Source organism: Ictidomys tridecemlineatus, chromosome 1 (genome assembly GCF_052094955.1).
Source record: "Ictidomys tridecemlineatus isolate mIctTri1 chromosome 1, mIctTri1.hap1, whole genome shotgun sequence".
NCBI lineage: Eukaryota > Metazoa > Chordata > Mammalia > Rodentia > Sciuridae > Ictidomys > Ictidomys tridecemlineatus.
Genome location: NC_135477.1, coordinates 147,574,949 through 147,591,381, shown reverse-complemented (window position 1 = coordinate 147,591,381; position 16,433 = coordinate 147,574,949). Strand labels below are relative to the sequence as shown.

At 45.5% G+C, this 16,433-nt stretch overlaps 1 protein-coding gene across 1 annotated transcript in view; it reads right to left on the bottom strand.

Annotated features, from left to right (window-relative positions):
• Nucleotides 1–10,129, bottom strand: part of Spock1 (SPARC (osteonectin), cwcv and kazal like domains proteoglycan 1) — a 498,332-nt gene extending 488,203 nt beyond the window's left edge. Inside the window, exons 1-2 of the mRNA XM_013361913.4 lie at nt 9,955–10,129; nt 9,124–9,309 (exon numbers count right to left, since the gene is read on the bottom strand). Coding sequence (XP_013217367.2) covers nt 9,124–9,309 — 186 coding nt within the window. The 5' untranslated portion in view covers nt 9,955–10,129. The remainder of the gene's footprint in view (nt 1–9,123; nt 9,310–9,954) is intronic.
• Between the last annotated feature and the right edge of the window lie 6,304 nt (nt 10,130–16,433).

The window sequence follows — 16,433 nt, the reverse complement described above, 5'->3', positions numbered from 1 at the left end:
ACTATAGCGCACTCACCTGGCATGTGCAGGGTGCTGGGTTCGATCCTCAGCCCCACATAAAAATAAAGATGTTGTGTCCACCAAAAACTAAAAAAAAAAAAAAATTAAAAAATTCTCTCTCTCTCTCAAAAAAAAAAAAGAAAAAGAAAAAAAGAAAAATTCCTGATCTGTGAATGAGACACCATTATATTCATGTCTGATGGATAGAGTGAAAAGTTATGCCCTGAGCCACTGAACAGATTGTTACTCTTTCAGATTTCTGGTTTAAATGCAGATCCAAGGGCTGTAAAAAGCACATGCCACACAGCACTCCCCATGGGCCACCACAGTGACTGCCTGTGTGTCAGTCTCTCCCCCAAACAGTGATCCCTGAAGCTGAAAAGCTTGTTTTTCATCTTTAGCCTCAAAGTCTGGCCCCCAGTTGGTTCTCAGCAGTAGGGGTGGGGGTGGGGACAAGGAGCAGCCCCATGAATACTAATGTCATTTTTGAAAGATAAACATGACAAATCATCACTCTGTCCAGAAAACTCTACAGTGTCCTTATTTCTAAACAGCAGTGGGAATTGTCAGAGCTCTGAAGTCTAGGACTCTTGACCCCAGCAGGAAGGAAAAACTCATATTCTAAAGACACTAGAGAAGTAGTAAGTATTCTTGGGATAGGAGGACTGGGAAAGCAAGGTGCATGCAACAAGAGAAAGTCACAGAAGAGGGGAGAAAAGAACAGCCCATCCTTCCAAGAACTGGGGCCATCTGTATGCCTCACTTTCTACAGCTGACTCACTTCCCTGCCCCTCACAAAATGTTTGTTAAATTGAAAATGTATGGAGCATGCTTTCGAAGCACCCTCAGGAAGAGCTTGCCATTTGCAGGAATCCTGGGGCAAACACATCGATGGAAGATCCTCAAAGGATTTCCCATTTCAGGACTTCAGACCTGCTGGCCCCACTGCCTGGAATGCAATCGCCTCTGCTCCTTACCTGGCTGGCTCCTGCCATCCTTGGGGCTCAGCCTCTGAGCCTTTCTCATGCATTGAGTTCCTCCTCCTCCCTGGTATGCATTCTAAAAGCAACAGCGTCTCTACCTACTTAGCACTTTTCTCAGCCACACCAATGTAACTATTTTGTGATTGTTTATCTGTCTACCACACTAAACCAGGACAGTATGAGCCCTGTCTGTCTTCTGCACCCAGCACCTAGCAAAGAAATGGCATAGCTGGCATTTTGGAAGAATTTTGACAACAACAAACCACCCTGCCCTGTGTGAACTATTTGTTATTGTTTGGGTTTTCCTAAACCACAGCAAATCTGTTTCAGCTGCAGTGAAGTCTAGGCCCTCTGACTATCTGTCATGATCTGAAATGGAAGAGGTGGGTCTTTGGAAAGAAGGAACGAACGAAGGTCTGGCCAAGCTTACTAGTATTTCCAGGTAGTTCTAAAGCCAAACCTGGAGCCTGAGGACTGCCTAAACACCAACAAGAAGCATTGCTAACTGCCACAGACGCTACCCCAAGGACAATGATACTAAGGTCACCAAGACCAAACTGCAAGCATCTGATAACAAAGGAAGCCATAGTAACACACAGACTGGCTGGACCATTTGCCTCAAAATGGACCCCATCCCCCTTCCTGCCTATACAGCCAGCCTGGGACCATGCGGCAGGAGGAGATGAGGTTCTCCCTCCTGAGATGGGCTAAGGGCAACTGGATCAGAGATTACAGACAATTAAAGCTTAGCTGGTGTAACAGGTCCCCCAGGGCCTTCACATAACTAGGATTTGGGCAGAGCCCAGCACAAACCCCATCCCAGATATTTCATGATGGTAGTTGCTGGTTTCAGGAGGGACCCCAGCATCATATGAAATATGACGGAGAGGTCTTCTCTGCCAGGATCTACAAATGGAAAGTAACAGAATGGGAAGTAAGCTCACACAGCCTTCCAAACGGGCAACCAATGGAGCAAAGACAGGCTCAAGGATCATGGAATGAATTTCCCCAACATGCTTCTAAGACAGAAAGCAGCAACCATGGCTGTATGCCATGGCCCACACTCATGAGGCAGAATAGAAGTGAGCCTCGGAAAACAAATCAAAACATCAGGGACACTGGCCACTCAGAGATCAGGAGCATCCCAAGTATGCCCAAGTCAAAGACTCAAGCTTATCCGGGACAAGACTAGATTGAGAGCTGTCATTAAGAGTGGGCTTTTAACCATGATCTCATTTAGCCACAAGGATCTCTGTACAGGATGGGAGACTGTGCCTAAATGGTGAGGGAGTTTTTCGGATTTTTTTCCCCTGTATCAGATTCCTCCTGCCTCTCAAAGACACTCAATATGTTGGTACCCACCACCACTGTGAATTACTAATAGAATGAGCACATATTCAAAGCTAGTATGAATTACTGAGGTCACCCCTTTACAATGAACCCCCACAATCCATGGTGGTGTGGAAAGTTCCCTCATGGATTCTAATTCATCTAAACATTCCCTGAGCAGCTTCCTGCCCTGGGCTCTATAGTAAAGGTCTGGAGATAGCAAGTTCTTTATAATAGTGTATCCTGAAAGGAATTACAAAGTTGTGAAGTCCTGGCTTAGAGATAGAGGTTGGCCAAAAAAGAAAAAAAATAGTTTTTCAATGTGTGTGACACCTAGAATTCTCACCTATCAGACCACTAGCAGCCCATGTGCTTATTATATTCCAAAAGACTTTTCTTCCCCAGGGATTGATCCAGGAGGTGTGCTTAGGATGCAATTCAAGTCAACAAAATGCTGACCACCTGCTGTGTGCAAGACATGAGAATTAGGATCTTACTTCAAGAAGTATCCAACTATTAAAGAAGCTAGAATATAGGCATACACAACTATGAATTGAAGAATAATAATGCATAAAATGCTATAGAAGTTAATATTAATAAAAATAACAGCCTCCTCTTGTCAAGCACTTAATAAGCCAGACAATGCATTAAGCCAGTTTACTCTTCATGCCAACCCAGTGCAGCCAGTCAACATAATGGACATCTGTTGACATCTGCCCTCCAGGCACGCATTTCTCCTTAAGGAATTGCCCTTCTCAAAACATGGGACCCAGTGAAGCCCCATCACCACTAGTGCCAATTCTCAGTTCCAGCTCTGGGCATGTAACACAGCCCTGCAAAATCTTCATATTCTACCAACTTGGGCAAAGGGACTGAGGAATGGGTACATAACACAGGTAAATCTGACAAGTCTCATTCATTCTAGAACTTTTATTGCCACTGCTGAGACATAAAAATTATACAATGATGTAACTTTGATACTATACAAATTAATGAGCTACTATATGGAATTAATCAGCCTGAGAATAAAACTAACATAAGGGAAAATAAAGTCCAAAGGCAGAGGGGCAGGAGAGAGAATGACAGACATACACAAACTCCAAATCCCATGGTATTAACTTGAGCCCCCGGGTGTAGCCTTACAAGAAACCACAGTTTATCAGTAGAATTTTCAGTTACACACTAAGTTTTCTAATCTATTTAAGCCAGCTTGGACTAGATTTCAGTCACTTTCCAAGTCCTCAACAATAGTATATTGTATTGTATTCTCCCAATAAAACAGATGAGGAGTCAGAGGCTCAGAGACAAGCAACTTAAGACTGCTTTAAATTAACTATGTAATGATATGGCGCATTTAAACCAGAAATTTGCAAGAGTATCAATCTGTTCAGTGGCTCAGGGCATAACTTTTCTCTCTATCCATCAATGACAAAATGGAGACAGGTGATTTGTCTGGCTGTGGTCACTTTCATTTGTGATGGGTTAATTTCATGCTTACCTCCACAATGAGGGTGCTGGCCTCTGCAGTCCATCTTTCTGCAGGGATCTATTAAACTTTTCATCCTGAGCACATCTTATATTTTGGTGTCATACTAGATAACATATGTTAAAAAAAGAATACTTATATGCTTAGGCAAATTATTTAACCTCTTATAGGAAATTTCTTTTGTTTGTAATAATCTCACCTGGGGAGATATGATCAAGCATGATCTTGAATCTGAGGAATTGCCCAAGGAATACATAGTAGAACTTACCATAGGAAAGGTAAAATAAGTCCTTCTGAATATGTCCAATGTGAGATACTAAGTTGGGTTTGAAATGCACTATATTGAGTAAATAAATAAGAAATGATGTGTTATAAAATATTTAATTACTAACATTACTTTGTCTCAAGCAAGATAAAATAGTTGAGCTAATGATTAGGTCCCATTGCTCTAGGGGAATATTATAGGTCCAATTATCCACTTGGAACCACTTCTTGGTTTTAAAAACAGCCTCATCAGCAGAGAGGGAAGTACTTATCCTCCCAGCAACGCAGTCCAGCTGAAATCCTGTGGGGTTGAGGAGACCCAGGAGAGACAGGGCATTCAGCCTGAGAAGGTCAACTGGAGCAAAAAGCTCTACCACACCTACCAGGCAAGACCTAGCTTTTCTCTGGCAAGGGAGAACTGAAGGTAAGGACAGAAAAGACAAGAATGCTCTTAGGCCTATCCACTTTCAAATTGTCCCTTTATAACGATCTCTGTGAAATAATTTTTTCTATCAGTGGTCATCTGGTACAAGGGATTTAAGATAGTGGGTTCATTAAAGAGAGTCAGGATCACAGACTCATTTAAGTCTCCTTGAACCTGTTTAATCAAAATGATTTTCTGCTACTCTCCATTACAAGCTGAGTTTCTGTGGTGACAGATTAATGACTGATCCACTAAGCCATACCACCTCTCTTGTAATCAGCCCCACCAACTGAGCCAGCCCCTGTTCTATCAATAAGCTCCACTTGCCCTTGAAACTCATTATAGCTGAGATGCTAAGATCAAATGAGCAGATCTGATGCTTGCTGCCACCCCAGTTCTGCTACAGAGACCACCGAATTCCACAGGGTATGCACCAGAAGGAAAAAAGAGTGTAGGCTGGTCCTTGCACTCTCATTAGAATTACAAACCCAGGTCACTCTACAGTAAGATAAATACCAGCCAAGGCAACACTTCTGAGACTCTGGGCCTGATAAAGGCAATTATCCTGGAGTTAAATGTCAGGGCTAGTTTCATGTGTGTAAAAGAAAGAAAATGCCATGTTTAGTGTAAGCAACAATATTATTTTAATCAAATCCAAAGCTTATTAGTAGGAGCCGATAAGGGCTGACATGACTTCTGCAGTAAGCTGTGTCCACCTGGCTTCCTACTGCACTTTGTCTTAGCCTAAGGTTCTCCATTGATGGCTCTCAGGCTCTAAGCAGGGAAGATTTGTAATGTGATGTCAATAGAATTGCACACTCAAATCCACCCAGCCCTTGAGTGGCTGTGGAACCCAAGCTCCTCCACATCCCAGCTCTGAAATTTTAACCAAGAGACTTAAACCTCCCAGAAAATAGGGAATAATAGCACTTCTTTTATAGGATTGTTATGAATAGTAATTGAAATAACATATAGTACATATAGGAAGTACTTTTAACAATGCCTGGCACAATAAGTGTTCCATACATGTTAGCTATTATCTATTTCTGCAATATTTTACCCTTTCAATTACAACCAGAACATATTTCCTTTATAAGAAAAACCGTACTTTTAAAAAAATGAAAGAGAAATGTATAGCAGCCTAAGAATGGATGAGAGGTTACATAAGAGATTTCATTTATTAACCCCATTCACCTTTACAACCTAGTGCCTAGCACGTGGTACGCAAAGTATTTGTTGGAACAAATGAATGAAAAATGAACAGAAGGATTTTTCCTTGTGGTAAAGGTCATGAAAGTCAAAGTCATATCAGATTAGTAGTATCTTGATGTCTAAATCTCAAACCACAAAGGAGTTACGCTGTATGACATCTAGAGACAAGAATTTATTACAAGCAATACAAACATTTGCCTTTTTCATATCCTCCTCCTTTATATTGTATTTGTGCAAAAGTTCAGGCCTCCCTATGACCAAAAACATCCCAATTTCTAGTCTTTGTAAAAGAATAATGACCAAACTAATAGAACACAAATGCATTTAGGAGCAATCATCTGAATGTTGTTATATTTCTCCTGGATCCTTAACTGTAGTCAACAAGCCAAGAAGGTTTTACTTCTGAAACAGAGATAGTAGATATTTGTGTGCCTAGAGCACACAAGTGATAAGTAGAGGCTGTTTAGTTGTCTCTGGCTATATCACAGCACACACAGTAGTCAAGGGAGCATGGAATACACATCTCGCCATCATATCCATTTCAATGTTGGCCCAGTAAAAACCACCAATGAATGTCATCACCTCTCCAAAAAGAGCTCTTAGCTTTCAGTTTCCCACATTCAAATTTAACTTTCCCCAAAGTTGAACAAATTAGCAAGCAGAGGGTAATGCAAGTAGTTTCTCACACAATGAGTTTCAAAAATTGACAAGCATCTTAACAGTAATCTTAGGACACAGCCTTTCAAAGTTATCCAAGGCTCTGGAAAAACAACAACAAAAACCATAGCAAAGAGGCGGAGGCTTTCTCAACCTAAAACAAGGCCTAGCTCAGCGAAAAAGATCAGCCTGATTGAGCAACTGCAGCACTAACTGGGACTATTGTCCGCTGAGTAGCTGATTTGTAGAGAAAGCAACATTTTACTTTCTAATCCCAGAGGACTCGGGCTTTGTGGTTATTCCAAGTAAATGACCCAACTGAAGACACTTGAACTTGCCCTAAAAGAGCATCTGGTCTGAATTTTGCAACACTTTCAAGAGGTTAATGGCAGTAAATTGTGTCTGAGCCACTGCTGGTATAAGATGAAGCATATAAAAAGGTTGATGATTGATGATGTTTGAGATTGTTTTAGACATTTTTTAGATGTTTTTAATGTTATTCTGGATCGAATCATCTTTTTTACAAATGATATACTGCTAAAAATAGTAGTTTAAAACCTAAAACTGGTCCAGAATCAAAATTCAATGTATTTGAACATTAAAAGTGTCTCTTTTCATTGGTAAGCCTCGAATTTTTTTTTACAATAGCTAAGGCAGTGTTTCTTAAACATAGGGATTACCTTGTATATTTGTTTAAAATATGAATCCTAGCACTCACCCCAGAAATATGGAATCAGAACCTACAGGAGGGAAGAGCCTGGGTGCTATAATTTAGCAAACACCCCAGGTAGGCCTCATCATCAATCAGGTTTAGGAAAAAACATTGATCCAAGGATATAAAATGTCAGCACTACCCGTAAGCAAGATTAGAAATGAAGCCCAATTTTTAAAAATATAAAAGTAAAGGAGAATTAAGAATGTCACATATAAGATACCGTGAGAAAGAAACCTTAAAGAAGCACAAAAGCAGGGTAGACTTTTCCACAATCCAAAGATCCCAACAAGCACAAGGCATTCCCACCATTCCACCCCTGCTCTGGGAATCAAGGTACCGGCAAAGGTAGCCCTTCACTTCTACACCTGGCCCAATTTGCCCAGCTCTAGCAGAGTTTAGCATCTGCCCTTTCCAACTATCTAAAACTGGTCAAACAAACCAAAAGCACCAAGCAAAATTATTTCTACCTAGGTGAGTCAACAAACAAAAGCTTCATGGTTTGGGCATCTTTTTCAGTCATAAGTCAAAGGTAGTCAGTGCAGGGCTCCTCAGATCTGAGCAGAAAAGGGGCCCAAGGATGGTTAACAGAGCAGGCCAGAACATGTGGTGGAGTGGGAGAGGACTGCAGGGAGTATATCTGCTACAAAAGTAGTACCCCAAATAACTGTAGAAGTTCAATGAAAGTGCTTGAAGGTCCCTTTCTAGGAGAAGCAGCCCACCATCAACTATGGGAAAAAGAAAGAATGGGGAATAGAGAGATAAGCAAACCCCACTCAAGGCTATGAGTTCATCTGCTGTTCTAAAATGGGACCTGAAGGGGATGCTCTTTAGAAAGCACAAGGAAACAAACGTCTGACATTCACTCAATTCCCTATACCTTCTCCCTGCAAGGGATACTGGAAATGGGACTATGAGGAATCCAGTGGAGATGAGTAGACGACCTCCACTTATCTCCCACCTCGAAGAACCTATAAACATGCCTATGACAAAACGGAGGGCTATGTGGTATGGATCAAGCTATTTAAAAACACATGCATGCTGCTAAAAATATTAGTTTAACAGTAATTTAGCAAAAAATATTAATTGAACCTAAAACTGCTCCAGAAACAAAACAATGCATTTGAACACAAAAATTTTCTTTTTGTTAAGTATTAGACATTTTACAATATTTAAGGCATATATAGGAAAGACAAAACCTTCTAATGTTAAGTACCATAAAATATCACACTTCCAAGTCCCCTTGAAGAGCATGGCCCCAGCCACCTGGGGCAGTCTTTGAAGGAGCTGGCAGAAGCTCCCACTACACAGAAGGGATGCCATCTGCTGAAAGACTGAACTGGTGCCTCTTGCTCCCACATCTTCTGGGGCACACCTGGGAAGTGGCAGCCAATCCCGGGGCAGAAACAGGTAGCACAGGTGCTTCTGAGTCCAGGAGTGAGTTTCTTCCTTCCCAGGCTTCTCCTTCAGGGATTTGGGCCAATTCCATGGGCCACCTGCTCTCTTTCCCCCTTCCCTAAAGATTCAAAGGGTCAAAACCTCCATGGACCTTCCCAATATTTTATCAGACCCATTGTCAGGGCAGCCCTCCACCATGACTCCTCTCATACCATCCATAACTGGTTCTGAAATAAATGATCTGGGCTCATCCCCAAGCCTAACCTCTCCAGTAAAAAATTTTCTAATACACCCCAAAAATGGTCCAAATCACTGCTGCCCCAGGAAGCTTCTCCCTTGGGCTTGGCAAAATCAGTCATTGCCATCGGGAGAATTCAGAAGCTTAGGGAGTCTGTCTCTCCACAGTTGCTTGGGTTTGTGCTGTGTATTAGTGCGATCACCTGCCCCAGTCCTACAAATACATACACCTGAACAACAGGTAACGGGCAAGAGCATCAAGCCTTCAAAGTTCCCTTTAAAGTTCCTCTCCGGCAAGACGCACCCACTGACGCCCTCCGTGGGAGGTCTGCACCTGACAACCTTCCCACCAGGCCCCAGAGCCCTCCTCTCCAAGAGACCCCTCCCCTGCCCCGCAGGATCTAGCAGCAGCAGTACTCACGTCTCGGAAGCGGTTCCAGTATTTGTCCCGGTCATACTGAGAGACGGTGCTCAGCCACTGGTCATTGTCCAGGAAATTGCCGTTATCGAGGCCCGCGCCTCGGGCGAAAGCGTCCAGGTGCCGGCTCTCGACTTGGAGGAAGCACCACGCCGCGGCGGCCGCCGCGAGCACCGCGATCGCTGGCATCTGCGGAGCAGGGCACGACCGACCCTTGAGTCCCTAGGGCGACCGTGAGCCTCTCGCCCGGGCACCCCGCGTCTGAGCGCTTCAGAAACCGGCCCCAGCCGTAGAGGTGGAGACCTCACAGCGGGGACCGGGTCGTCCCTAGCACACCTGGGGCGCTTCCGCGGAGCTAGAGACCTTGGGACCAGTCTCACGCATGGGGGACTCGGCTACAAATGCAGAGGCTGGGGCATAAATTAGGTGCAGCTAGCAAACTACAGAGGACCCCTCTCACCTGTTCTCTGGGTGCCCCACAGAATACTGCTCTCGGGTCAGGGGTGTGGGTACCCCTCCCCAAAAACCCAGAGCCCGGGATCCGCAAGCCGCACTCGCACAGACGGTGCCCACAGCTTTGAGGCTTGGAGAGGGTGAGCAGGGTTTCCAGCAGCAGCGCAGGCTCTGGGCAAAATTGGAAGCGGGGGTGGATGCCCGCAACTGGGGTCTCGAGTCCCTAGCTAAGGGAGAGGAAAGCTTCGCCCGCCCTGCGGTTTCAGATGCAAGAGGGGCGTGCGGAGATACCCCCAGGCCCTGACCCTGCCATCCCTCCGGGTGGGCAAGGAAGGTCCCAACTACGCCAACTTGGAGAGCTGGGTTCGGCGGGGCACGTACCTTGGGGGGCCGGCCCGGGTCCCCGCGTCCGAGTTGCTCGAGCTCCTTGGTGCGGTCGTAGAGAAAGCTGATCTCTGGCTGGCTTCCCGACGCTCCTGCCACCAGCCGCCGCCGCCGCGCGTCCGGCCGCTTTGTGAGCCCGCAGCGCTCTGGCTTGGCTCGCTCGCCGGCTCGGGCGCGGCGTCCGCGGGCGGAGAAGCTGGAGAGCCGGAGCTGAGGCCTCTGGCGCCCCCTGGCGGCTATGTGCTGCCGTGCGGCCCGCTGGGCAGTCAGGACGCCAGAGCCGGGAATGTGGGTTATTCACATCTCAATGCAGGGCATACACCAGCTTTCAGGCCCTGGCTGGTGCAAGATAGTTGAGGGAACTGAGGATAGAAGGCCAAGAGGATTCCAGCGCTGAGGCATTCTCAGAAGAGAGGTCGTCGGATCACTCAGCTCAGAATCATCTTGATGAAGACTGGAGAGAGTTTCTTTAAAATAGGATTGCTAGCTATGTGTTGAACCAATGTGTTGAATCAGCATTCCTTAGGAGGGTCTCCAAGAGTCTGCATTTTTTAACAGGCTCCCTGATGCTTTTTATGCACCACAGGGTTTGAGTGAATTTCTGCTCTGCTTGCCCAAAGTTATGCACCTACTACATCTCTGCATTCTATGCTCTCTGGGGGCCCACAGCTGTTAGTCCCCTGTGGAAGCCTTCTATCATTTCTACGTTCTTGTCCCTGCATTAACCCTGTGGTATCCCTCAGTGTTGATTCTGTCGCCGCCCCTTGAGAACTGGCCCCAGCACTAGCCTGTTGGGTTTTCCCAGAGGGGGGTGAAAGGGAAAGAGGAGAACTGGATGAGGCTTTGGGACAGAGACAAGCAGAAAACTACTCTGCCCCCCCACCCCTGACCCCTTCCCAAATATTCATTCATTTTTGATTAAATAAGGTTGGGAGGACTTTTCACCTTCTACCTGCACCTTCTCTGTACTACAGACCTATTCTCCAGATAGACACCAAGCGTTCTTTTAGAACAAGTCTGGCCACACTGTCACACACCCCCACACAACACAAACTTAGAACACTTCATGATACTCTCCTGAGAAAGGTCAGAGTCCTGGCTGCAGCCCTCATCCCTGAACATCTGACCCCTGTCCACCCCACTACCCCTGTCCACCCCACTCCTCCTCCAGCCCTGACTTTTGGGACAGGCTGGCCTTTACCTCTGTCTGGACCAATCTACCCCAACTCAAGCCTCATTAATGTACCCCTCCACTTATTTGTCCTCAGTTTTTCTGAGACTTTCTAGCTTGTAGACCAGGCAAGGACTCTGGTGATATTGTTCTTGAGAATATAATATTGCTCTAGCTGCAAGCTCACTACACTGGAAGTCCCTTATTCCATGTCTATCCTCTCCATGAGGACAGTAATCTTGCCCACAGCTGCTCCCAGTGTCCAGGACATACGCCCCTAGCACATAGCAGCACTGAAACAATATTTGATGAATGAGTACCACAGCAAGCTGAACCACGCTCTCAGCCAACAACTGGGGTACAGCCAGTTGTGAGTCGTGCTGCCATAATTTGGTTGTATGTATTTTATCATGGAAATGTTTTAGGTATTCAATATCATAACCTGAGTGTATCAGAGTCGGGAGAGAGGCTTAGAAATGATACAAAGAATGTTTCTTTTGTTCATAGAAACCCAAGCAATCAGCACTTTCTCATTGCTCTGTCCAGTTTGACAGCAAAACTTCTCCAAAGAGTCATCCCTGGATGTTATTTTTGCTTCCTCACCTCCAACTCGTTCCTCAACCCGCTCCAATCCGCCTGTCAGCTTCGCTAACTGAATAGACTTGTCATTTCAGCAGTCACCTCCAAGCCTCCCCTAGGGGGCCTTTGAGCAATTTCTGTGGGCTCCTGTAGTGCTGTCCCTGCTGGCTTTCCTGTCCCCATTGGTCATTCCTGCATCTATCCCAGGGCTTTTTAGGGTGCAGAATGAGACCTTGTGCTATCACCATCTGAGCCCTTCCCTAGGTTCTCACATCTGTCCAGTCCTCCACTGAGAATACACAGGTGCAATCCCAGCCTGCAAGTATTCTCAGGACTTCCACTATACATCCAGCTTCACACTGGACCTGTCTTCCAGATGACCCCTGTGTATGACAGACTTTCCCTCCAAACCTGTACTCTGCAGTAAAGGTATTCATCCACATGGATGCTTAAGCCAGATGCCTGTGGATCATCTTCAGTTTCTCCATTTCCTTACCCCGCATTTCCTGTGCCTCAGCAAGTGGTTTGTTCCACTTGCAAGTGCCCTTGAATGCATCTACTTCATGCCGACTCTGTGGGTACTACCCAGTCCACTTGACCATCACTTCTCACCCAAAGGACCACAGTAATTTCCTTACTAATTTTCTTGATTTTTTTCTTTCCTCTACAGCCAGCTAGTTATCCTACTCATGAGTGAGAGCAATATTTTTGTAACAGAATTACCAATCACTGGAATCAGAAAAGCTTTCAATGACTTGCCATAACAACAAAACAAAAACCCAAACTCCTTCCCATGACTGACAAAGCCCTGCACTATACAATCCTTTGTCCCTGCCCTTTGTGCCCTAAGTTCTGAGCACATTCTTCCTCGTGTTTCTGCCAACACACCAAGCGTGTTTAGCATCTCTTCCTCAATGTAATCTTAATTCCAAGAGAACAAATGTATTGTCTGTTTTTCTCCTGTATCCCTCGGCTTACCTCATAGCCCAACATTCAGTGGGCACTCAATAAATACTTATCCAGTGATCGAATGAATGAATTAAGCAAATCCCATAACCCCTAATGCATCCTAAATTTCAAAAACTCTGTCGACAGCATCTCCTTTGGATGCCCTGAAATCCCTTGTTCTACAATGTCGATCTCTTTTTTCCGGGGGGGGGGGGGGAACCTGTCCCCAGTTTGATGGGAGGGCATCTGCACTTGGCCACCTTCCAACCTCACAACTGGAATCTTCCCCGTGACCAGCATGAGTCAGAACGGCAGCCAGCACAGCCCGGGGAGGGATGGGGGTGCTAGAGCCCTCCTGAGCCAAGAAAAGACATAACCTTGAAGTAGGGTAGGGAGGCTGGAAGCTGGAGACCTGCCATCCGCTCCACCTGCACTCCTGGGGAGGAATGTCAGATTTATTCGGCTGCGGGAAGCACCCGGGACCAAGATCGATACTGAGCCTTGGGGCTGTATTTCTGCTTTTCATTGGCTTATGCACAACTATAATAACTCCTTGTTTTAACATAGTTCTTATTTCCAAAGTGCCCCGCATGTTTTATTTTCAGTTTAATGGATCCTCAAACATGTGCTCCCGGCGAGACTGAAGCAGACATAGCCATCACAGCTTTATGTGGAGGAAAAGGGAGCACAGAAAGGCTAAATCGTGAAGGTCACAGCCACAGAGAAAGATGGTCTAGTGATGGAAAGTTCTAGGTGTAGCACCCCCTCACAACGCGCTATCCCAGCTAGAATTAGAACCACCCTCGGGGCTGCATCAGATTAAAAGGGTGACTATAACTCTTATCAACCTGGATTTATTTTTAGCTGCAAACTCATGTGTCAATCTGCTACCTGGCATCTCCATTTCACTGTCTCTTAATACCTGAAGTTGATGTGTCTAAATGGAATGCTTGAGCTGCCTCTCCTGGCCAGATCTGCTCCCTTCGTCGGTCCCTACTTCAGGAAGACAACCCCCCCCCCCGCCCCCCCCGCCACTGCAAGCCCTAGGGTCACTTTGACCTCAGTTCACCTTTAATGGCTCCCCCATTGATCAAGTCTTATTTTATTTACACTATTTCCTTTTTTTTAAAGGGAGAGTGAGGAGAGAGAGAGAGAGAATTTTTTAATATTTATTTTTTTAGTTCTCGGCGGACACAACATCTTTGTTGGTGTGTGGTGCTGAGGATGGAACCCGGGCCGCACACATGCCAGACGGGCGCACTACGGCTTGAGCCACATCCCCAGCCCTATTTACACTATTTTTAGTTCCCCTTATCCTCGCTCACTGCTGAACCCCGAGAGCCTCTTCACCCCCGCCCCTCTCACCTGTAAGCCAGCGAGCCCCTGACTGGAGTCTCCTTCTCTCAGATCACCATATGTCATTCTTCCTGCACACAGGAGACAGAGTGGTCCTTCTCCATATGAATGTGACCATTTATCGTTACTTATTGTTCTTCCTGTGCTCACAAGTCAAAGACCTGGCACTTCACTTTGACACCATGTGCCTCCCGCTAAACCCAGAGGTCTCCAAGCCCCTCTGTCCCCACCCAGTCCTGTCCCTCCTTCTCTCATCACCACCCTTGCACCACAGAGCCCTTCCTGTGGGGCTCCTTAGGGTCTGGATGTTCTCTGTGCCCACCCTTCTCCTGGCCAGCCTCCACTCCCCCCTTAGGCCATAGCTTTACTCCAAGTCCCCAGAAAAGATTCCCCTTGATCCCCACAGGTTCAAGCCCTCACCACAGCTGCAGAGTTGCTTAATGTCCATCTCCTGCCAGACACTTGGTGGCACATAGGCAGGGGCTGGGAATGGATCTATCTCATTTGGTACTGAATCCGTGGTGCTTTTAAAAAAGCATCTGGTGCATAGTAGGTGCACAATAAATACTAACTGAATCAATGAATGCTCCAAGCTCAGTGTATATAGTTTCTTTCCTTCTTAGAAGCAAAGAAACTCTGAGGTTTAATTCAGAGATTTTAACCCCTGAACACTCCTCTGATTGAGGGTGCAAACAATGAGGTAATGACAATAATCTTTCCACTCCCAGGCTTTGGGGATGCTATGGGAATATATCTGGGCCCAAGAAGAGAAGAATGAAATAGATGCATTCCTTGGCATTGTGGAAAACAGCTCACCCAGCAAGGGCCTGTAACTTTTATGAACACATCGATTTCACCTATTGATTATATGTATTCAGCAGAGCCAGACTCACTCCATCTCTTCACATCCCCCAGAGACATCCCCACCCCCCTACACAGAGCTTCTTTCTTTCTTCTTCCCGTGCAGAGCCAGGGTGAATGGGCAACCTGGCTCAGGAGGAATTGATTTTAAGCAAATGAAAATAACCACCAAAAAGACCTAATGTCTAAGCAACTATGCAGGGACAGAGAAGAGGACACCAAAGTCCTGACCACAGAGAAAAAAACATCATGAAAACAACAATGCTAATAACAACATGGGCTGGTTCATATGCGCACTTAAAACATGCTGAAACTGTTCCATGGGGTAGGGGAGATTGACCCATGAGTGCTTTATCACTGAGCAACATTCCCCACCTTTTTTTTTTTTTTTTTGGTATCAGGGATTGAACTCAGGAGTACTCAACCACTGAGCCATATCCCCAGTCCTATTTTGTATTTTACTTACAAACAGGGTCTCGCTGAGTTGCTTAGTGCCTCATAGTTACTGAGGCTGGCTTTGAATTCTCCTGCCTCAGCCTCCCAAGTCACTGGGATTACAGGTGTGTGCCACCATGCCTGGCTTCCCAACCCTTTTTATTTTTTATTTTGAGACAAGAGTCTCACTAAGTTGCTTAGGGCCTCACTAAGTTGCTGAAGCTGGCCTTGATCTTGCAATCCTCTTGCCTCAGCCTCCTAAATTGCTGGGATTACAGGTGTGTACCTCTATGCCCAGCTATGTGTTATCTGATTTAATCCTCGTGAGCATTCCTTGTGAAGATGGCATTATAATAAGTCCAAATTGTCAGGTGAAATCTTGAGTCCCATAATTGTGTTACCACCTGTATTAGTCCATTTTCCTTTGCTATAACAAAATGTCTGAGTCTGGTATATATAAAGAACAGAGGTATATTTAGCTCAGTTTTGGAGCTGAAAAACCAAGATCAGCCTGCCCCATCTATTGAGTTTCTTAGTATGGTTCCCCATGGCTATGTCACAACATGGCAAAACAATGAAATGGGAACCACTGAAATACAGAAGGGGCCAAAATGCATGAGGTAGCCTCACAACAACCCACTCTCTTGAAAACTCACTCCTCAAGCTCAGCATTAATCCCTTTCATGTGTGATGCTCTGGTTACTTAACAGCCTCTCACTAGGCCCTATCTCTTAAAACTTCCACCCCCTCTCAACATCACCACAGTGGGGACCAAGCTTCCAGTATGAGAAACTTTTAGGAACAAACCATATCCAAACCACAGCATCACTTACCCAAAATCCCTCAGAGTAAATGAAAGAGCCAGGATTTGAACCAAGGACCAAGTGATGTCAAGGTTCCCACTGTGACCTACCCCAGCACTCAACTCCACAGCTGCCATCTCCCACCATATTCACTGTTACTAGTGAAAAGTCACTATTGGGTCTGCACAGGATTTTATGCATAATGTGTGGAACGTAGTGTCTATTCCATGAAATATGTGGTTTACTAAGCAAAACACTAAGTGGGAACTATTTTCAATTAAGATTGTATATGCACCAAAAGATACCGACAACTGTGACTCGCT